The sequence below is a fragment of the Lagopus leucura genome, unplaced genomic scaffold, assembly GCF_019238085.1.
Source record: "Lagopus leucura isolate 7727_CA_CO unplaced genomic scaffold, USGS_WTPT01 Super-Scaffold_100004, whole genome shotgun sequence".
In the NCBI taxonomy this organism is placed as follows: Eukaryota; Metazoa; Chordata; class Aves; order Galliformes; family Phasianidae; genus Lagopus; species Lagopus leucura.
The window spans coordinates 47594191-47617777 of NW_024962264.1; the positions used below are offsets into that span (position 1 = coordinate 47594191).

Below are 23587 nucleotides of genomic sequence, written 5' to 3' on the forward strand. Positions count from 1 at the left end.
AGAGCTTCAGTTCGCACAGATTCGGGGCTGTCAAACTGCGGCATGGCGAGCTGTGATAAAAACACAGAGCTGGGAGAGAAGCCCCGGTGATCTCTCAGAGGGCCGGCCCGGCACCGTGCCCCACGTAACTGTCAGGACACATAACCTCAGGAGCCGATCCGCAGCCCCACCGCCTTCCCCTCCGCTCCAAGGCCGAGCCCCGCGGGCAGGACGGGGCCACCCCCGAGCGCGGGCAGCGGCCCAAGGCTCGGCACGTTCCATTCCCCTGGCAGCGCGGGGGGGTGCGCTCCGTAACCCCTGCACTCGTCGGAGAAAGGGACGCGAAGCGTCTCGTTGCGTCGCTGCTTGCTTGGGCGCAGCGAGCCGTGCGACGGTCGACCCCGCGGGGGCGGCAGACGGCGGTGGGGGACCGAAGGGAGAGGAGGAGGGGGAAAGCGGGGCGGAGTTAGTAGGTTCCGGAGGGGCCGGCGGGTGAGCCGCGCCAGCGTCGCGGCTGTCGGAAAAGAGCGGCGGCGTGAGCAGAGGGAGGCGCGAGCCCTGTGCCTCCGGCGCCGCAGTCCCGCCGCTGAGCGCAGCCCGGGGCCCGGCTCTCGCCGCGGCGCTCCGACGGGCGGCGAGGACGGGGGCAGGTGCAGCGCGGCCGTGCCGCCGCCCAACGCTCCGCGGCGATGCCGGCGGTGCAGAAAACGGTGTCGGAGATCCGCTCCCGCGCGGAGGGTAAGTGCCACCCGGCGCCCGCCTTCCGCCGGCCGCGGGGAGGGAGTGCACTCGGCTCGACGGGTTTGCGGCCGCCTGAAGGATTGGGCGGCGGAGGCGGGCGGCAGCAGCCGCTGCTACAACGGCGGCGTGCCCGTGGCCGCCCAGCTGTGGCGGTGGTCGCGGGCCGCGGCCGAGCAACGAGCGCTAGGGCGCGGTGCTGCCGCTGTGCTTTCCGGGCGGTGTCGCGTTGTGTGCCTGTCACTATCTGCCTCCGGCAGAGCTGCCTGCGCGACCGCGGGGAGCGCGGCGTGCTCCGTGCCTCGCTGCGCTGCCGGGCACCGCGCTTCTGTCGTGGGGTTCAGTGGGGACGCCTTCCTTATGGGCAGTATCTGTGTGTGCGCCGATTGTCGGAGATAACCGCTTCCAGTGCGAGTGTGAAATAACAGCGCCGAAGCAGCAGCGCGTTGGGGCAGCTGATGGTTTGCTGTGGCTGCGAGTAATGACAACAGAGTCACCGCAGTGATCCGTACCTCCTGAGGCAGGTGTGCTGCCCTCAGTCCTGGGGCTGTGTTCGAGTCAATTGAAGATAAATCAGGCCACTGCACCTGGTGCAGGCCGTGAGGGGAAGGGGAAGTAGCATCTTTCTCCCTGCATCTTCCTTCCTTCTTCCAAGCAGATTACTTCTTTTTGTTTGATTTTGTGTTTGTGCGCCCCAGCAAGAGTGTGAAGAATAAATATTGGAAATAGGCTGTTCCCTTCTCGATCTTTTCTTTTTCAACTATCCTGTGTGCCTTTCTCATGCATGCTTCTCAGGGAGAACCTGCTTTTGTCTGTAGGAGCTTACCTCTTACTTCCTAAGCAGTGTGAGCAGACCAAGAGAGCAGAACAATGTAGCCTTCTGAGAAGCAGTGAAGAAGATGTATGCCTCCGGGGGCACTTTAGAAATGTGCTTACAAACAGAGTGGCCGTGGTGCTGTACCCACAGTAATTAGAAGATGCGTACAGTGAGACTGGCAAAGCATCCACTCAGCGCTGAATTTCAGTCAATTGTGTTTCCACTGAGAGCTTAGAATCAGCATTCGCAGTTTATTTGTGTTTGCTTTAAGGTGGCAAAACTACAGCAGTTTAAGGATTATTGAGTGACCAACTGTGGTCCCTAAAAGCAAGTGTTTTTCTAAGAAGTAGGGGTGCAGTGAAAGGGAAAAAAAATGCTGCTTATTGGAATATTGTTCATGGTTGGGTGACTGCAAGACAGCTGAATACAGGGATAGCTTTCTCCAAAGTACCTTTGTTTGGTCTGTAAATATGTATGGCATTTCTTTTAAGAAACATAACTTTTGGAAGAAGGTGTGTTGGCTTTTCGTCATAGCATTACTATGTTGTTCTGTGCATTAATGTATGTTCTGTTATTCAAGGAAAGATCATGTAAAAATGATGATTGACATTTAAAATCTGTGCTTCTGATCTGAGATTAATTTGAACCTTACTAGTTCATTTTGTTTCTATTAAGTTCATTCACAGTGTCAGTGGATCTTTTAGTTTCTTTTTTCCTCCTTTTCCAGACTTGGTGAACTTGGACTGTGTTGCTGGTGTTTGTAAACAGTGCTGCATAGGGAAATGTTACTATTTCTTAAGAGTATCCAGAGTTCTACAGTGTGAGTGTCATCCTTGGCTCTTGAAAGTGACATAAAGTAGCTGTACAGTCCTAGCCTAGTCCTGGCCATGGCAGGAGTCTTTTAGATAAGCATTGTGCAGAATATTGGTAAGACTGTCTTCTGAGATCTACCCCAAAGCCTTACCTGCAGCAAGTAGGAAGTGCTTGGTTAATGACAGAATTCTGTGCGTTCTGCTAATACTGCAATCACAAAGAGCAGTTTTCATAAGTGCTGTTACAGCACAGGCCACTCCTTAGAATAGCCACAGACTCGAGGGGATGTGATAGACAAGCTAATATTACTCCCTTTGTTCTAGAATTTCTTTGTTGTATGTTTTGGGTTAAAACCTAATTTTCCTTTCCTGTCGCTGCAGCAAGTAATTTCTGCCTCAGAGACTTTTTCCGTGGATCATGAGTTACCTTATCAGTCTGGACTGCCTTGACATCTTCTCAGAACTGAGCTCACTCTGGCATAAAGAGATAGTAATACTGCTATTAGAAAAAATTGGCTGCTGTGCTCAGATGAAAAGAACTCAGGCCTGTCAGAATAATGCACGTGTGTCATTCACAGTCACGGAAGATGTAATGCTCCAGTCTGTACATTACTACAAAATAAAAATTACAGGCATTTTAACATCTGTAAGACAACATGTAATTTGCATAGAGAGCAGAATTTGGTTAAAACACAGCTAATATTTTGATGGTATTCTTCCAGACCTCTGCAGTATCTTGTGCTCTTTGTGACTAATAAACAGGCATGTTTACAGTCTTTTCTGTAATGAATTTTGTTTCTAGTGTCCCCTCTTGTAAAGAAAACCTGGATTCACATTAGGCAGTGCTGCAGTTGCGCAGAATTGGTTTGTGTACCAATGAAGTCTTGCTCAAGACCTAGAAGATCGGGTCCTCCTAAACACGTAGAGATTTCCTAAATTGCTTTTTACTACCAATAACCTTAACTCAGAATCTTAGCTGGGCTTTGGGTGTTTGGTACTACAGAAATAACATCTGTGTCTTGTATTCTGCAGTTGCAAAACACGTGGGGAAATCTTTGAGAGTACTTACAGTCATGCAGTTAATATATGCATCTGTTAAATAATATGAAATGGAATAATACAGAGCATATATTAATGTATATACATATACTAATGTATATGTATGCTCTGGGAGAGTGGGGTCGGTATTGACAGTTTTTATTAGGTGTCTCTAAGCTTCTGAAAATATGAGTGTTGCTCCAAAAGTAATGCCTCCTATTTTATTATGTTGGCCCACGGTGTCAGAGGCAAATGGTGGTGGTGTGGCAGTACAGGTTGAACCTTTCTGCTAATATTTCATTACATTTTGTTCATGTGTGACAGATGGCAGCAAAGGAGCAGTCTGAAAAAAATAGCATCATACATGGAAGTGCATATGAAGCAAAGATGTGTCACTGCATTCCTCACATGGAGAAGATGGTGCCCACTGACATTCATTGACACTTGCTGAATGCTTATGGAGACCAGACATTGAACATGAGCCCAGTGCGGTGAAGGGTGGTGTGTTTCAGCAGTGGTGGTGACATGAAAGACGTCCTGGACGTCCATGCACAGCTGTCACACCACAAAATGAAGAGCATCTCAATTAGCTTATCTGCTTGAATCAGCAGGTTACCACCAGGGAGCTGTGTATGGGGCTGAGTATGAGCTGGTTGGAAATTATGATGGTAGTGTTGAAATACTGCAAGTTTGCATGAGGTGAGTCCTGTGAGTATTCACACAGGAACAGAGAGAACACTGTATGTAAATTTGTTAGTATCTGTTGAATCGATATAAGGCTAAAGGTGACAGTTTCCTGGAGCTCATCATTACTGGTGACGAGACGTGGTGTCACCTCTAGGAGCCAAAGTCAAAATGGCACTCTGTGGAGAGGTGGCGTGAATTCTCCGTCAAAGAAAATGTTCAAAACACAACCCTTATTGGATAAAGTTATGTGTGCTTTTAGGATAGGAAAGGATCTGGATTTCTTGGAACCCAGACAAAACATCTGATTGCTACATCATGCTGCTGACTGAGCTGAAGGATTGAACTTGCAGAGTCATGCCAGAGAAGAAGACAGCCTTTCCTTTGCAAAACAAAAAAATGCCAGGCCCTATGCCAGCTTGAAGACCGTGGAGCATGTTGCAAGTTTTGGCTGGACTGTCCTACCACACTGCCATACTGTCCAGTTTGATGCCTTCTGACTTCTATCTTTTGGGGCCAGTGAAACATCTTATGTTGTGGGTAACATTTTTGTAGCAATTATGCTATCATAGCAATGGTGGAAACAGTGGATCTCCTACACTGGTGCAAAGCACAGTGTGCAGGTTCTTGTTCATTAATGGTGAGAATGCATAGCTAAGGGTGGTGACTGTGTTGAAAAATAATGTTTTGTAGCTAAGAATTTGCTCTGTCGAATAGTATTATTGTGCTCTTTGTATCTGTTGTAGTTTCCATGGAAATAAGAAGGAGGCATTACTTACAGAGCAATCTACATAGAAGCATTAATGCTTTCCTTTGTGCATTTCAGTGGACTCAGTGCACTTCAGTGGGCCAGTTGTGGATTTCAGTGAACTCTCTCAGATGACAAAGTACAGAAATTTTTGAGGTGCTGTTATGCTGTCTGCCAATAACATTAACAGCAATTTCATATTAGGAAAGGCCAATTCCCCACATGAGATCTAGGTGAAGCTGAACTTGTGTAAGATGTGATGACATATGTATGAAAAGGACAATTATTTTGAATTTATGTGGTAGTCAGGTTGTTTTCAGTAATCTGTCCATTCTTGTGATACCTAATATATCTTCAGGTGTTTCTACTTCTGTGCTATGTGATTGTGTAGCATTTTAACAAACCTGATGCTCATTATTGGTACTTTTTCCTGACAAGTGTGTTTTGCAGTCTGTGTTGAGATTCCCAATGGGTCAGAGTGGAAAATTTGGGTCCAGTTGCAGTGCAGGCTTGGCAGCCTCAGCAGCAATAGGTCAGAGCAATTGATTGCAATTGCAGTTCCCTTCTGTTCTTTGACTCCCCAGAGGTGCAGAGGCCAGGTTCTCAGTGCTAGTTCTCTTATCAAAGTCTTATTGTGGCAGTGTGACACTCTTTTTCAGTCTCACTGTCTGTCTTTGAACTGTGCTGTGTTCTTTGGAAATGTGAGCTGGAAATGTACTTGGCTACAGAATCAAGCTTTCAAAGCTTCAGAATGCCGTACTTTGAGAATAAAATAATGTTATTAATCATTAAGTAAAGTGTATTAAAATAGTTCGTTTGATTTCAGTGAGTTGGTCATTTATTTTTCCTTCCCTTTCTTTCCATGGCAGAATCTGTCTGTGTTTACCTTCCATCTATTTCTTCATTTATGTGAAGGAAAAATTGGAAGTACAAACTTTTTGTGCAGAGTTTAGAATTTATTGTTGTTTTAACTGCTAATTTAGAGACTTTACTACCAAATCTGGTTTAGAAAGAGGCCCTGCAAATAGGATGTAACAGAACATAGTTGCCTATTCTGAAGTTTTGTTGGAAACAAAACATGGTCCTTAGTGGGTTCTCCTATTGGAGAAAGCTCAAGTTGATTGTTGGGCTTTCTTGTTGTTGTTTCAATGGTTATTTATTTGGGTTTTGTTGTTGTTGAAGTTGTTGTCTTTTACTGGAAAAACTTAAAATATTTATTCCTTAATAAGTACACTTTTTACTATGAACTTATTTAAAGTGTTGCCTATACCCTGACAAAGGACAGCCATGGCTCCGTATTCTCAGAATTCCCAGCCACTGTCTGCAGTTTTTTCTTGCCTTTTCCCACTGTCATGTGTATTTTACTTCAGTTCCTTGAAAGAAAATCCTCAATCAAAATCGGTTATTTAAGCAACTCTGAATGAAATTTATAGTTTTGTGTTTATTCATCAATAGCTTCCACATTCTGCGTTTTGCTAGCAAAAAAACTTTGGTGTGCAGAACAAGATAATAATTTTAGTTTATGCAGTAGTTTTGCAAACAAACTTTTTTTATTGAAGTAATAATTACTTTCCTTTGATATTGAAGCACATTTTTGTCATATTGTGTCATAGAATCTGTCTGATAATTCTGTAGTTAAATAACAGTAGTGTTACAAGGTAACTATTGACAAAGAGGATGAGGAACCTTGTGGTGCTGTTTGCTCTTTCTCAGTGCCAGGTTTTACATAAAGCAGCGTTGTGTTTCCTGTTTGAAGTGTGATAATTGCTGCTTTGTTTTTGATCACTGTAATTCTTCAAAATTATTACTGTATTATTACCGTAGTATTTGTTGTGTCCTTAGATAAGAGCCTATGTAGAGTGATGGTGCCTTTAATTTTAACCCCGGGACAGTACTTCTCTGAACCCTTAGCACGATGAACAAACAATGAACAAGTCAGTTGGTATCAGTTTTGACATCTCTAATGCAGCAATAATTGTGTATGTTTTTGAAAGGAGATTGGAGCAATTGCTTCATCTTAGGTTCTTACTCATATTCTTCACAGTATTTTTTTCATTATCAGATATTTGTCACAGCTTTGATACTTTGATGCTTTGATACTGACTGTGTGTTTTGTAATCTTTATCTTTCCTGTCTGGATTCCTGTCTGGCTTTTTCTATACCTTTTTCACTATCAACTTTCTGAATATTTGGATCAGTGTTGTTATACTGTCTCGGAACCTTTTAATGAATTACAGAAGAGCAGCCATCTTTAATTTTTGCTGGTTTGTTAACTGCATCTTTGAAAACCACTTTTGCTAAAATTGTAGCTGCTTTCACCAAGAATTGATCTGGTGGATGTGCTTCCCTTTGTTCCTGTGGTTACTTTCAGACAACATTTTGAGATGGGCATCTTCGTATTTGATTAGTAGGCTGAGTTCATCATGCGAACTGGTTTGGTGCCAGTGGGTTCTTGCTCTCTTTGAGGAAGAAATAAAGCACTTAGTGGCTTCCTTTTGACAAAGCAGTCAGCTTTTATGAAACTGCTGCATTGAGGCTTAGGCAGCAGCTGAGCTCTAACCCATAAATTTTGTTTTAAAATTTCATAGAAGTGTAGCTCTTAAAAGTCTGATGTGATTTATTGCAGTTAGACTCAGGTTTGTGAGCGTAGTTTGATCGATGTCCTACTTTGTATTTTAGTGCTTGACATTATCTGGGGCCAATTGAATGCCAACAACTTGTTGCCAGGTTCTGTATTTACCTAATATAAATAAAACATACTGAAGATATGCAGTTCATATTTGAAAGAATGGCCATGATTAAGTAGAGCTTTTTATGACTTAATATGTTTGTACTACATGAGTGTGGATGAGATGTGGAAGAAATTGGAAATGCTCATCATTTTCTGAAGATGCAGAATGCAAACTAACTGTGGGAATGCAACAGATACGTGGTTGCAGTTAAAAAGGCTGCATCATGTAGAGAAATGCCCATTTACTATCAAAGTTATAGTCACAGAGATTCAATATCTTGAGAAATTAGTGAAAAATTTCACCTACAAAGCATAATGTATAGACCTGGGGGGTGGCGGGGGGAGGGGGAACGTGGAATCCTAGGCTTGGCCTGCATAGCATGCAGACTGAATGTCCCTGAAGACATTTGGTGTGCAAAGAGCACAGAAATGATGCCTGTGGTGTTGTTTGCTGTACAGATGTGCAGCAAGTCTTTGACTTCAGGCAGCTCTGAAAAGGAGCAGCTTCCTGGCAAGAAAAGCTTGCTGCATTTTTGATCTGCTACAAGGCATCGCTTGCTAAGTCAGGCAAACAGCAGCTGCATAGGGGCTGGAACCTGCATCTGCTAACACTTCATTCAAGTTCTTGGGCAGACAGTGAGAGCAAGAGGTGATGATAGCATTCCAAGAGGTGATGCGTTGTAAAGAGATGGCAGTGTGGAAGAGTAGGATGAAGCGGACTTTTATCAAATGCTGAATTAGAATTTCAACACTTTTATTTTCTCTTTACATTCTTTCTGATAATCATATATGAAAGTAGACCATTTCAAAGGGAATTGTGTTTCTCATTGCTTGGGAAACATTTAAATTAAGTATAGTTACCGTTTTAGTCAGCATAATAACTTCAGTAATGTAGTTAAGAACTCTTAGATATTTATATATATACATATACATTTCTTAGATATTTATATATATATATATACACACACACATTTATAGACACAAATGAGGAAGACAAACTATACTTTCTTGATACTTAGTTTTGTGTGGCAGTGCAGAATCTGTATTCTGGTGAGTGTATTTCAGAGATCAGGCAAAGGCACGAAGGAGATGAGTAACCATTAAGCTTTCAGTGCAGTCTAATGTGCTTTTACTGAAGCTGCAGGCTGCAGAGGGCTACCTATGAGGCTCAGCACCTACTTCCAGAGGTTCCTTTTTAAGTTCAGATTGAGAAATGTGAATTCAAAGTAATAGAAAGGAAGGTAGTGAATGTTTATGATGCTCCTAAGCATCTTTTTCTGGCTTTTTATTTGAAGAACAAATAAATGCCTTAATACTGGTGTTTAAATGTCTGTAGTTCCTTGGTGTTTTAAACAAACAGATATTACATTTAATGCCTGCTAACATTTGTATTACCTCTATCACTGTCAGGACTGCAGGTTTACACTTGCAAAAACTTTAAAACTAGCACTGTAAAAAATAGAGTAGTGCGTTCTGCAAATGTGTGAACTCTTTCCTTGTTTCCTGGGCTTAGTCAAGCTGGAGTGCTACTTCTAAGAGAGTAGTTTCCAACTTTTTCTCCAGTGTTCTCTCTCAGTAGCTGTTTTTCCACATACATTCCTTCGTGGAGCAACTGGGAAGTGTTGTGTTCCTGGGACGAAGGTGTGCTTGCAGTGTGCTGGACCGAGATGGGAGTATAACCCACTTATAATTCATAAGTGTCTCAATGTGATGACTGAAAAGTTCATGTTCTTAGAGTTGTGCCTGTGTCAAGTTGTGTTACAGCTGTACGTGTTTATGGAGCTGTGCTGGAGTCCTGCACAGCTGGTTGGTTGTGTGACAGGGGTAGGGGTTGCCTTTCTAAGGGTCGTTAATGATGGGAGAAGGAAATGGCTTGCTTAATCTGATGTATGCAATTGTGAGGTTCCTCCAGGCAAAGAGTGGTGTACAGGCCTCTTGTGTGGGCCACATCTGTTAGGCTTGGCCAGAAGGGTGTTCTCAAAATGTTTACTGAAGCTTGACTGCAATTGTTGGATGTGTGCCTTTCACTGGAGAGCTGAAAGGAAGGAAGTTAATTCCAATGAGTGAACACAGTAGCGGGGATTTCCTGTGTAATAATATCAGGAACTTCAGGTCCCTGATACTGGTGGGAAAGTCTGGAGCAAGGATTTACCTGGGTGGAGGAGAATCAGCTTCGGGAACACTTAACAGGAAATGCAGCAGTGCCCAGACTCTGCTCGGATGTTCAGATGTATCCATGGGCGCTGAGGGAGCCGGCTGATCACACCAATATGCCTCCCCATTATCTATGAGACATTGTGCTGGTCTGAGGTGGTTCCTGAGGAATATAATTCCTTTAACTGTAGGATAAGCCATGTTGGTTTTTTGCCTTTGTATAGGCTGTGACGATGAATTTTCTCTGAGTATTTCTCAAAACAGATGATTTGTGCAAATAAGTAGAACAGGTAAGTCACTTTGATTTAAGATAGCTGTAATAGACATCTACTTTTTGTATTTAGTTTCATTTTTCAGACATACTCTTAGTGAAGTGTTTTACTGCCATTGAGATTAATAGTAAAACTTTTCCAAGCTTCTGGTAGGAAGTTTACTTCTGTACCCTTACAGGAATTCTAATTGTTGCACTACCATAGTTGTGAAACAGTTCAGTTTAAGAGAGGCACATAGGGGAAATGGTGCTATATGTTTATTGGGCGGAAAGCAGGAAAATGTATCAAGAAGAATTGAATGAGTTGTATGAATGCTCACTGCAACAAGCAGTGTTAACATTTTACATGCAAAACTGGAAACTGATCTGTTGAATAATCTGTATGCAATGTGGAGATCATCTGAGTTAATGATACTCATCATTAACAGGTAACTACTTTTTCGTCACTGATATTATAGTATAGTACTGAACTTCTTGTTCTTTTCATGTTAGTGCTCATTTATTTGTTTTAGTTTATTTCCCTTTAAAACATTTGTTTGCCCCAGTACTTGGGGCACTTCAGGAGAAGTGAAAGAGGTTGTCAGTCACAGACCATAGTTCATTTCACTTTTCCATGAAGCAGTATAAGCTATTTGAGTGCACTCAATAATTCAGTTGTAGCTTTACGAGGCTTCTTGACTATGTTGTTTTCATATCTAATCACCAATGTGCTTTAAAATGAACATTACCTGTTATTGTAAGAAATACAAGTAAATTGAGTTCACAGTCAGAATAGATGTGGATCTTTTTGTCACGCAGTGCTCTAAATCTTGCATGTGTTTGTATGTGTACATTTACTTACATTAAAATGTTTTTTTTCTTTTTTTTTTGACAGGCTATGAGAAGACAGATGATGTTTCAGAGAAAACTTCTCTGGCTGATCAAGAAGAATTGAGAACTATATTCATTAATCAGCCCCAGTTAACCAAGTTCTGTAATAATCATGTCAGGTATCAAATTATATTTCTGTTAATACATATGAGCTTCGTAAGGATGCATACTGTTGAGCAAAATCAGAGAAAATATTCTGTTTATTCTATTTCCTTTAGATCACTAGTGTGACTCCAAAGGGAGGAATGAAGAGAAATGACTAGATTAGTAAGACAGTTTCATATACAAAGCTGACCTTTGGAATTTTTAAGTTCTGAGTAGGAAGGTTCTTGATGGAACTTCTGCAGCTTTTACGTATCTCTAGAGTATGGATTTATTCTTCTGGTTAGTTCGGTTTATCTTTTGCTTTTGAGCATATCACTGGATAGCTGGACAGAGGTAGATGTAGTGGAAGCTTCACTAAGATAATTACAGTAGGATTAAATATATTTTGTTATTCCAACCCTCAGAATTTCACTTAATACTGATCAGGAGTTGTTTGTTTTGTTTTCTTTTAAAGGTAACCTTTCCACTTGATGAAGGATATTGTTTTTCCTTTAATGAATATAGAATCATAGAATGCTTTGAGTTGGAAGGGACCTTTAAAGATCATCTACTGCAACTCCCCTGCAATGATCAGAAACACCACAGCTAGATCAGGTTGCCAGGGGAGTAATTTGGCCTTGCCTTGGAAGTATCCAGGGATGGGGAATCAACTACATCTTTGATCAATCTGTTCCAGTGCCTCACCACCCTCAATGTAAAAGGTGTTTTCCTTGTATCCAGCCTAAATCTACCCTTCTTAAGCTTGAAAACATTTCCCCTTGTCCTCTCACCACAGACTCTGCTAAAGAGTCTGTTGCCTTCTTTCCTGCAGTACACCTTTAGTTTAGATATTGAAAGACCACATTGGAAAATTGTATATTATTGAAACTGTAGGAAAAATGTACATTATTGAATATTTTAGTTTTATTGACTTCTTAAACACGCCATTTAAATATTGTTAAGTAAGATTTTATTAGTCTTCAGTATGCACTGAATCACAAAAATTCCTGCATGAAACAGATGCTCTGCAACTCTTCAGTTTTGATGTAGCACCCTTCTCATTATGTTAGCTCAACTGATAATGCTTTCCCCAAGAATTTTTCTGCACATGAGTCCTGGTGCAGAATTGATCACCAAGTGTGCCATAGCTTGCTGGATAGGGTGTTGTTCTGGAATATAAGATCTGTAAGTCTAGGTTCTGTCCTAATTCCTCAGGGCAATCACTTCCCTGCTTCCTGCTCCTCTTTTTTTTTTTTTTCTCTGGTATCCTGTAACCAAGTCACAGCAGAGGTGACAAGGAAACTTTTGCCTCAAAACTGAAGCACACAATGGCTTCTGTGGACGATGGGCACTTTCCTTGGGTGGCTGGTTTGTAGAAATCTTCAGGCTTCTCTTTTAAGCAAAAACTAATCTGTTTGCTATCACAGAAATCACAGAAGGTTCTGTTATATTTGAAAGCTTGTGTAACTGAGAGAGAAGGAATATATTTGAATTTTTTTCATAGTGTAATAATAGTATGTATTTTTTTTCTTTTTGTCTTAGCACTGCAAAGTACAACATTATCACATTCCTGCCAAGGTTCCTTTATTCCCAGTTCAGAAGAGCTGCCAATGCTTTTTTTCTTTTTATTGCATTACTTCAGGTAAGAGCATCAGTAAGCTAGCAGGAGTAACAGGTACAGGGCAATGGAAGCAGGGTACAATGTGGTGCCCCTTTGATTTCATATTTTGCCTGAAAAATAATGTGCCATTAGTATGGGGGGGTGTAGTCACGTGTGACTAGAAATGAAAGGGAAAAAATAACTGGAGAAGTGGTGGGTACTGTTGCCCTGTAGCTGACAGAAAGTTGTCCATTAATTTTCTGCCGGATTTCCACAGTTGCTTTAAAATGTGATCTAGAGTAACGTTGAAAATAGATGTATATTCATCTTATTCCAAGAAACACAGTATATATATAATAATATTGTGTTTTTAGATACACCATGTAGTGAAAGAAAAAATAAATGTCCAATAAATAACATTGACGGTTTTTGTAAACCTCTTATGAGGTTTACATTGAGGATGTATTCTAACTACACTGAGGCACTACTTACTACTCCACTTTTTTTGCAAAATCTCATTGTAGTCATATGGGTGACATTGCCTGTTCTAAATGTGTTAAGGCAGGAATACTCTTGTGGTAAATCATTGCTGCCACTAACAACTCTAGTCAATATAAAGATAATTACAGATAGTTATGAATATGTATCACATAAGTAGCTGCATCCTCTCAGCATTTATTTTACAAACATATTCACTTGCATCATCTGTACCCTTATTTGCTTAGCAGAAACAGATTTCTTAGAGTTGTGTAGCTTTTCAATATTTGTTCGTTAGTTTAGTAGTAAAATACCAAATAGCTTCTTCAAATTTAAAATAGCTTGGAGCTGTGTCCACTCTGTTAGACTAAACTAAAAAAGTTAATCATATTTTACGAATACGTATTTAAATTTAGTTTGAAACACAAAAGATGAAGGTGAACCTTCTGGAGACACTAAAACCTCTGAAAGTAACTACTGAATACTGTTCAATTTAAAATGTTTTGTTGTATCAGCTTTGTTTGATTCTAAGACAGTACCCCTCACTTGGAAATAATCAGTACCTTGTCTGAGTAACGAACTTAGTTGTCACCTCTATGTTTTCAAGAAAATTTGAAAGTTCTGCTTACTGTGTTAAAAATGTTTTTAATCAGGAATTCAAGCTCAGTTTTTTTTCTCTCTTTTTAATAGCAAATTCCAGATGTATCACCAACAGGCCGTTACACAACATTGGTCCCTCTCTTATTTATTTTAGCCGTAGCAGCAGTGAAGGAGATAATAGAGGATATTGTAAGTATTTAATAATCGTATTTTGTAAATAATGATCAAATATCTTGTAGATTATATTGCAAAGAACCTTTCTGAGTAATTTTCTGTTGAGCCATTCTTGGCTTCTGAATGCTCTTGAAATCTTATAAAGCTGCTTTTGTCAGAAGATGGAATCTTGTAGAATGTGGTGTTACAATTTGTGTGTTTAATATGTGCAAGAGTGACAATAACATGGGAAATCAGTGACTGTTTATTATATAGATTGATTATAGTCAAGAAATTCTCATTAATACAGTACAAGCATAATTAGGTAAAGTATGAGCTTTAGAGTAGAACTACTAAGTTCTACAGACTCCACAGAAACCACTCAGGCTCAGAGCATTCAGATTATTGCAGTTTTGTCAAAAATTCAGCTAATGAAATGTTGGAAGCTACTGAATTCATAGAAAGTTGAACTTATTTTAGAATAAAACAAGCTTGAAATAATTATTTGGGCAGGAAAAAATGTATTTTCTTCCGCATTAATCCTTTATTCTCACTACTTACACATTTGAGCTGGGTTTAAATTTTGTCTCTAGATGAGGTACTAGACAATAACGTTTTCTATAAAACTGGAGATAACAGCAAAGGTTTTTGGGTTTTTTTTCACTACCTCCCTTCCCCGAAACAGAAAGTGGCTGGATTTGTGTTTTGCATTTATACTATTTGCTGCCCACTAAGCAGCTTCTCCTTACGCGTCTTTGTTGCTTTCCTTTTATATAAACAAAACCACTTTTAAAAAGCCATAAAATCAATTCACGCTCTTTCAGATATTTTTAACTGTTCTGCAGTTAATGCTTACAGACTTGCACCATCTGTCAGTGTCTAGGCAAATATAAAACTGAGGCTGCTGCTACTGTACAGAGTGTCCTTTTTAAAATTATCTCCCTCCTCTTTTATGTCATTTGTTTCTTTATGTCATTTGCTCTTTACAATTTGATGTGTTTAGTTTGGCATGAAGCAAAAGCCAGGGTATGGGTCCAGGGTTGTTTGTTTTTACACATATCAGTTTTTAAAATAAAAGGTATTGTTCCTAATTGCTACAGAATTGCTCAAAGGCAAGTCAAAACTTCTTTTTCCTTCTATTAATTTTATATTGCCTCAGCATGTAGGTACTTCCTATATTGTTGCAGGAATGTCTGACTGACAGTGACAATAGCACTTTTTTCCTTGGAAAGATCCATAGTAAAATATTCAGCATTTTTTCCATTTTTCTTTAGCTTTAGTTATATTTTAATTTCTTTACTCAGTGAAATAGTTATCTTTACCTGATATTAGAGCAGGTTTACTTGGCTTTTCAGTTTATTAAAATAATACTTTCAACTGAATAACCAAAAGCTTCCTTTCTGGAGTGTAATCACAAGAAGTAGATGATGTTAGCAGGAGGCATTATTCACAAACAGCATAGGTTTTACATATATGCTTCAGAAGTACTATCAAAATTTGTGACATGCAATGCAAGATTATTGTCTGTTTCTAATAATTTTTCACCCAGCATAGCTCAGAAAGCAATTGAAATTAAACTGTCACTTTTCGAGTTGCAGGGAAGGACAAAGTTGTGGAGTGTAAATACCTCATATCTTTGTACAAGAAATTTGTTCAAATACTGATTGCTCAGATGAGAGACATTTTAATAGAATAGTATTAGCCTAGAGCTGGGAGTGACTTTACTGATGATCAAGACTATGCAAGTAATCCACAGTTCTGTTAAAAATGTTTTTAAGTCTGTTCATTTAATGGTCGAGTGCAAGCTGTAAAAAATGAGTGTTACACCTTATGTGTAAAAGTTTTATCGTGTCAACAGAAGTCTTTAATCAGTATGCTTTTTTGATTCAGAAAAGGCATAAAGCTGATAATGCGGTGAACAAGAAACAAACTCAAGGTAGGAAACTTTTTAAAGCTTATTGATTGTGGTTGTGTGTTGGTTGTTTTGAAGTTTTTTGCAAATGTTGATAATCCTAACTGCTGAATACACAGGGAAATGAGTTGGAAATTGCTTGTACAGTTGTTTTTTTTTTTTAAACTTCGAAGTTGAACTGTTGAAATAACAACTTGCAGCCAGATTAGCCTTACACCCAGCTCTGGGACCCCCAGCATGAAAAATGGGCCTGTTAAATCAGGTCCACTGGAGGGCTGTGAGAGTATCAGAGGGTGCAGCACCTCTCCTGTAAAGACAGACTGAGGAAGCTGGGGTTTTTCAGCCTGGAGAAGACTCCAGGGAGACTTTTCAGTACATCAATGGGATCTTATAGGAAAGATGTAGAGAGACTTTTTAAAATGGCATGTAATGATAAGACCAGGAGTCATGATTTTGAAGTGAAAGAGGATAGATTTAGATTAGACAAAAGTAAGAAGTCTTTCAATATGAGGATGTTAAGACGCTGGAATAAGATGAGAAGTTATGGATGCCCCAACTCTGGAAGTAATCAGGGCCAAGTTTGTTGGAACTTGGGGCAGTCTGATCTAGTGGGGAGGTTACCTGCCCATGGCAGGGGCATTGGAGCTGGATGTTCTTTAAAGTCCCTTCCAATGCAAACTATTCTGTGATTCTGTGAAAATGTATGGAAAATGTATGAAACCACAGAGTTTATAGCTCAACAGGACGTGTCAAGAAACTGGACAGGGGCACAAATCGATTGGCTGACAGTGCTGGGAGTATAACTTTTGCCTATACTTTAAAGAAAAAGTGAGAGAGACAGAAACAAAGGAAAGCTTGATGATGAAAAAAAATCTGGATATCTACAGACATTCATAGCTTTCAAGATTACAATCAACAATTAAGAGATTTTTGAGATTACAAACCAACAAATAATGAATCTTCAAGTGCTTTTCAAATTTTTCTCCCAAGTGTAGAGAGATTTAAATGAATAGACTAATTTTTATTGCCTTTCTCACCTCTTTTGCTTGGTTAGCTATCGTTAGGCTCTTGGTGACTGTTCCTAAGATTTCTCAATATTCCATGTATACAAAAGAGCATCTTAGAATTTGAAAATGTAGTAAGGATGCACAAAATATTACTAGTGCTTAGGAACAAGGTAAGCTAATGCAGAGCTCATGTAAGCCTAATACTGATCTTAGTGTACTGTTAAAACAATATGTAAGTGTATTGTCAGATGTGGTGTATTGTCAGAAGAATAATGAAGAAGTTAATTTAATCTGCAGTTTTGTTTTCATTTATTTGACAATTCTGTAAACTTGAAAAGTGATTATGTGTATAATATGCTATATATCCAGCTCCACCTTCAGTTGTCCTTCAAACAAAGAAAATTGTCGACATATTACCTGTGCATATATGGATTTTCCTTCATCTATCTGCTCATAAAAGACTATGTTTATCTCAGCCTTAAGAAATTAACTTTCTAAATTGTAATTACTATTTAAGAAAAAAAAAAAGCCTTTTACAGATGATTTTGATTTATTATGCAATATTAGGGATGACTTTATTTCCCCAAAATGTATGCATAAATACTGGGACACAGTCGTGCACGCAGGTGTGGTGAAGCATGTATTTCTGCGCTGTGTTAAAGTGGTCTTCTGTAGGGCAGATGGAGCATGCTTTTGAAAGCTGTTTGTTAGAGACATTTGAAAAATGGGAGGTATGAATGTGAAATTTAGGCTGCAGAAGGCTTTACGGGGCAAGTAATCTATCACGTGAAAAACTCATAGCAGTACCATTTTTACCCTCCTTTGTAAGAAAAAGTATTTAAATGAATGTCAGTGCATGTTAATTGTGCTTAAAACCTTATTGGAGCAAGGTTGAGTAGAGTACTCTTGAGATTCAGGTCTCTCACTGTGTTATGATTCTGTTTCATCCATTTGTGAGCTGATTTTAACTAGCTAGAGCTGAAAACAAACCTAACGAGAAAAGCTGATGATTTCCTTCCACTTGGTAGCTTAAAATGTCTAATCAAGGGGTCTGGGAAGGCAGCATACATTAGGGGCACATAAAGCTATGCACTTTGCATGAGGTGAATGCAGAACAGGACCTTCCCTTTGCAATAGCAGTACTCTGTTAGTTCAGCTTGACTGCATGCGAAACAGCCTTGGGATCTATTTCAGCAGTCAAAGTGTTTCTGTAGCTAGTTTTTAAGAAGCTCTTAGCTATGTCTGGCAGCTTATTTACATTTCAAGTGAGCAGAACTTCACAGTTAGTTATGCTACTACTGAAACTTAGTCATTTAGATTGCTGCAAGGTGTGTGTGCTTCTTTTTTTTTCCATCCCTTATCAGTTCTCTCATCCGTTTTATGCCATGGCCCCACAGACAATGCTGCTGACACAAGGGGATATATTTAGGTAGCTGAACTGTGTTAAATTCCTTACTACATTATTACAGTCGGTCCTCACTGTGGATCTGTAGTTTTTCTGTTGAAGGGAAATGGTTTGTTGGATAAGATTTGGTGTAATGACCAGCCAATGGTGAGACAGTCATGAAAACAGCATGCTTAATATCTGTAATGGAGACTGCTCCATTTACCATTGGCCTGAATGTATCAGGATTAATAAATCTAGGGGGAGGAGTAAAAGGGCTAATCTCTTAATAAGGAGTTATTAAGCATGTTAGCTAATGGCTTACAGAAAGTGAGGTATTCAGGAGGGGTTAATCTGAACAGAACCACAAAGAAGACTTAGACATATAAACAATATGCATTCCTAGATTTTGATAAATTTTCTTAAGACGTAATTTCATAAGAATTGGATTTTTTAATCAGGTACTTAAATAAGCATCCTGGCAGTTTGAAAGCTGGGAGGCACATTGAAAGAGAGCAGTCTCCTGTAGCTGTCTTAGTATTAATACCTGTTTATAAACTTTATTTTAATTTACTTCTTGCAAGTCAGTCTTCAGTAGCTTTGTAATTAATGCCAATTAAAAAAAAAAAAAGACACCTTTATTATTCCCTGAAAACAGAAGTTTGTTGATTAAATGGCAAATTAGCTCTTTCGTTTGTTTGTTTGTTTTTGTATCACAGTAACAAATATTACTCAACTTTAAAGTACTAAAACTAGAGTAGAAGAATGTGCTTGCAATGTCAATTTGTTTTGTGACATGCCAATAGTCTGGACAGCTGGATCCTGATAAGCCTGCTAGTGACTTTTTTTGTAAGAATGTCATTATTTAAAATGAGAAAAAATATGTTACTGAATTGATATTTTCCCCATCGTGTTTTTTACTTTGAAATTTCTCATTCCAATTACTAACTTATTTAGAAGACCACACATTATTGTGCAATCTGTATGTGATTGAGCAAACCCTGTAGAATTTTCTTACTCATTTTATAGTAAGTTTCTATGCATTGTATAATTTAGATGCTTGACTGAAAACAAGAAACAAGGTATGCTTTAAAATGTTCTGTAAATGTGCTCCATCTGAATGGCTTTTCGTAAGGAAACTAACACAAACTTGTATACTGCAGTTAGAGTGTGCAAATGGAGAATTCTTCTTTTTTTCTTTTTTTCAGTGCTACGAAATGGTGCATGGGAGATTGTCCACTGGGAAAAGGTGTGTATTTATGTTTTCTTGGTGACTTGTAGAGCATCTAATACTTGCTTTATTTCTGCAAATCTGTATCATTGATAAGAATTAACCAGTATGTTGGGAAATGTATCATCTACTATATTTTATTTTAAAAGCTTGTTGCATTTGTCTCTTAAAATGTACTTTTCAGTCAAGTCAGTTTTGATGGTGTGAGTCAGCCAAAACTACTATTAGATGACAGCCCTTAAGTTCAGTTAAAAATCACCTAATTCATATGGTTAACTAGGGAAATTTCACATATGGCAAAGCTGTGCAGTTCCTTAGTATTATTTGGAGTTCCAAGGAAGAAGCTTCCTTCTGGAAACTAATTACTTGTTATGTCTGCAGAATTACTTGGGCTTAAAGCATAAGAACCTTAATTAGAGGAGGGGACTACTAGAGGTAACTTTCAAGGAGTTAATGTTGTGCTGTCCATCTTATCTCTTACGTGTGTTGGTTTCCACACCTCTAAACTTGAGTAAAAATTCATCATCAATAATTTGGAGGCAAGATTCAGAATAATTCTGATGAAATCTTTGCAGAAACCAGGTAAAGGGCTTTAGCATGATGCAACAGAAATATGACCCCAGGGAGGTTAATTTATCCTCAATTCAACTCCAGTGTTCTAATAAAATATTTATTGCAATAAGTAACAAAAGTAAAGAATGCATATCCAACGTCAGGATTAGGCCTATTAAAGAGATCTCCGAAGAATTCGAGGGCTTTAAGTACCTAATGCCTAAAGTGTTTTGAGTTCCTACCAGTGTTTCTAGGAAATTCAGCAAGGTAAATATTTACTGTGCTTAAAACAAAGGGATAACATATTTTGTTTGAGACCATTAACCGATTCCCAGTTTTCTTTCAGGTAGATGTTGGAGATATAGTTATAATAAAAGGCAAAGAGTATATACCTGCTGACACTGTACTGCTCTCATCAAGGTAGAGATGCCCACTGATGCTTATAGTGTAGAGGCTGGTTTCTCTACCCTGCATTTATTTATTTATTTATTTATTTGTGATTGCTCCAAGGAAATAAGGAATAAACAAAAATGCCACCGCTCTTAAATGTAATCTTTTGTTCATTTGGGATTTTGTCATTTCAGACAGTGTTTCATTAAATTTTGTCAATAACTGTTCTCAAACAATACTGGCATTTCATTTTACCCCTGAGGAAATAAACTGTGAAAAAATCACATACTAATTTAGAAGAGGCTGATTCTCTGCCTCTGGACATCAACTGCTGTATTTTACCTGGTTGATTTTTGGGTATGTACATAACAAATTGCACCCTATAAATAAATTAAAATTGGTATATTGCAGACAACAGAAATGTGGTTTAATTGATATTTGATAGCTAAATTGGGGGGAAAACCGTGAACATAGTATGTAGCCTGTCAAACTGGCATTGTCTTTGAGCTGAGCATTCACTTAATTCTATAAAATGTATTTTTAATAATTTCAGCCCTGAAGGCAAGACTTCATAGCATTTAATGCTGTAATTGTTTTTGTATGGACAGTCAGAGATTGTTTATCATCATTTCCTTGGACAGTCTTATTTAAGAAATCCACATCTTACTATGTGGAAGATGAACATTTTTCAACATCTATTTGATCAGGTCAATAGAGGATATATTCTAAGAATTTGTTTTGCTGTTTTTTTGTTTGTGAGCTTTAAATTAAGATTATTTAAACATGTTCAATTGCATTTTGATTAATTGCTGTATGATTATTATGCAATTACAGCTATCTTTTTTCTGGTGCAAGTGAAAGTATTACTGTAACACGTATGATTACAGGTTAGGCATAAGCCCTCTACAAGTCCACTGAAGTGAACAAATGTACTCGTGCATAAAATTAATAGAGTTAGGATGCTATGCATTTCAGTGACAGATTGTGGTGCATACTAGCATGTGTTTATGCCATTTTCCATTATATCTCAAAATTAAGTATAGTAGCTTTGAAAACATTTCTGATAAATTACCAAGTGTCAAAGAGTTGCCGGATAATTCTGTAAGTTCTCTTTTGTAAATTCTGCCTTTGTTCAATCTGAATGTTTATTGTAACTTCAGATGCTTTTCTATTCAGTATCTTCTGAATTAATAACATATTACTTCTGCACTTTGGGAAGCATTTGTAAGTTTTGTTGGTGCCACACCACCAAGATCTTTACATACAGCATACCATGCAGCAACAACGTTTTGGCCTGCTAATAGCTTCTTTCATGCAAACTCCAGTGTCTTGCAAAATACATTACATCATCTCAGAGCACCTTATTTGTAGTCCTCCTGACTAAGCTCCTGAATTTGTCTCTTTTTCTAGATTTCTTCACTGTTTTGCCCTTTTTAATCTGGAGGACATTCATATTGCAGTGTTCTACAGCTGTTGTTTTACTCATAGAAGACTGCCATCTGACCGCAAATGCTTCTTTCCAAGCCTTGTTCCTCAACAGCAATCTTACATCATGTGTTAATATGTTGAAATAATAGTTAGCTGCCACTGGACTTGTCAGAACTTACCTCAGCTTCGCATCACTTTGCCCCCCTGTCAGAATACGCTATCTGTTCTATGACTGTTATTCACCTTGAATTTTCCTACTGGGTTTTCTTCTAGGATCAAACATGCAAAAGTGAATCCTGAGGTGAATCCTGATTGGTATTCTGGATCCAGTTCTGGTATTTTTTACAGCTAAAACAACTTTCTTGAGTCACTAGGGGCCTGTTGCAGCCCTCCTGTAGAGAGCCTTATGCCACTACATTACCTCTAATTCTGCTTGCACACCAGAATGTAGTCTCCTCCTATTCTTGTCTTCACATGGTGACAATTTCCCAGGAAGACTCTTTTAATACTTTTGCTTTCCAGCTGTTTACTGATGGCCAATTACAATTGATGGCTTCAAAAGTGATGCAAGTCTACAGTCCTGATTTTATTTCAAACAAATGTTATTTCTTTTTTTTTCTTTTTTTTACAAGCACTGGTTGTTTCTGGAGAATTACAGTTTCCTAAAATAATTAATATCATGCTGTCTCTTACAGTGGAAATAACAGCCCTATGAGACTTAAAATCTGTTTTGTTCTTGCAAGTTATTTGGAAATTGAAGATTATAAAACAAAAACAGAAAACACAAAGTCATTTTTAGCATGTTCTTTTCACTCAGCTTCTCAGATATGTTGCTGGATAATCTTTTGTTGTGGTCTGGTTTAGTTTTGCTTTTAAAGAGTTAATGGAGTGGTTAGAATCTTTTGTCAGTTGAGATTCTATGCTTTCAGTTTAGTGCCAGTGTTCTCTGCAGCCTAAAATTGGTGCCCTAAAGTAAAATGATCCACTTGAATAGAGATGGAAATATTTTAATTCTTTTATTTCTGACCTGATGAAAATAGATTTTGAAAAAAATGTCATCAGACATTTTAATTAACATATATTGTTTGTATAATAATTTCAAACTCTGTCTTTTTGTCTTTGTCCATTTGTTTTCTTTTTTGTTTTGTTTTTTTTTTTCCCCTATTACTTATATTTCTGTTCTAATCATTTTCAAACTGGGATGTGTAGGTGGCAGTAGGGGAAGTAGTGAAAGTGACCAATGGGGAACATCTCCCAGCTGATCTCATCAGTCTGTCGTCAAGGTTAGAATAAACCAGTTGCACAGGATATGTGTATGTGGGTCCTCATATACCAACTATAAAGAATGCTTTATGTGTTGATAGTGTTTGCTTTGCCATTCATCTTTCTTAAGCAAAAACCCATGCATTTATAAAATTAGAAAAGGTACAGTTGATGTAAGTGCAGATCCTTTAAAGTGTAAATAGATGATGATACTCCAACAAGCAAGAACTTGTTCCGGACCTTCTTTTTAAGATTTTGCACTATCCTCGTGAAATCTTATTAGAAAAGTTGTCATTAAATAAACACAGAATAAAACACCAAGTCATACTTTCAGTGAAGAATATGGATTATTATTGGTAGGACTGGTAGAGGACCCTCTGCACAAATTTGAATGTCGCGCATTCTCTGCTGCATGCAGTGGCAAAAGCAGCACTGTTCTTGTGTACTGTGACAAAATGCATGTTTCCAAGACATGTCAGCTTTATGCTATTGTCTGCACTGTTACTGAACTTTTTTTTTTTTGTTTTTTTTTTTTTCACTAAATCAATGGGCCTGCCTTGATCCAGCTGTAATTCATTTACTTTGGAGGTCACTGCTTATCTGCTAAAGTAATTACAATTAAGCATGTGTTTTACTGGAAATGTCTTTGCTGCCCTAGCCTTTC

General features: G+C 38.7%; 1 protein-coding gene across 4 annotated transcripts in view; it reads left to right on the plus strand.

Annotated features, from left to right (window-relative positions):
• Window positions 1-640: 640 nt before the first annotated feature.
• The window catches only part of ATP8A1 (ATPase phospholipid transporting 8A1), a 94607-nt gene continuing 71660 nt past the window's right edge, over window positions 641-23587 (plus strand). For 2 of the 4 annotated variants that reach the window (XM_042871480.1, XM_042871482.1), the window contains exons 1-7: window positions 641-717; window positions 10847-10961; window positions 12469-12568; window positions 13694-13792; window positions 15647-15692; window positions 19268-19308; window positions 20189-20262. In XM_042871480.1, coding sequence (XP_042727414.1) covers window positions 669-717; window positions 10847-10961; window positions 12469-12568; window positions 13694-13792; window positions 15647-15692; window positions 19268-19308; window positions 20189-20262 — 524 coding nt within the window. In that variant the 5' untranslated portion in view covers window positions 641-668. Of the gene's footprint in view, window positions 718-10846; window positions 10962-12468; window positions 12569-13693; window positions 13793-15646; window positions 15693-19267; window positions 19309-20188; window positions 20263-22869; window positions 22944-23587 lie in introns of those variants that run through there. The other 2 variants (XM_042871481.1, XM_042871483.1) reach the window with 2 other exon arrangements.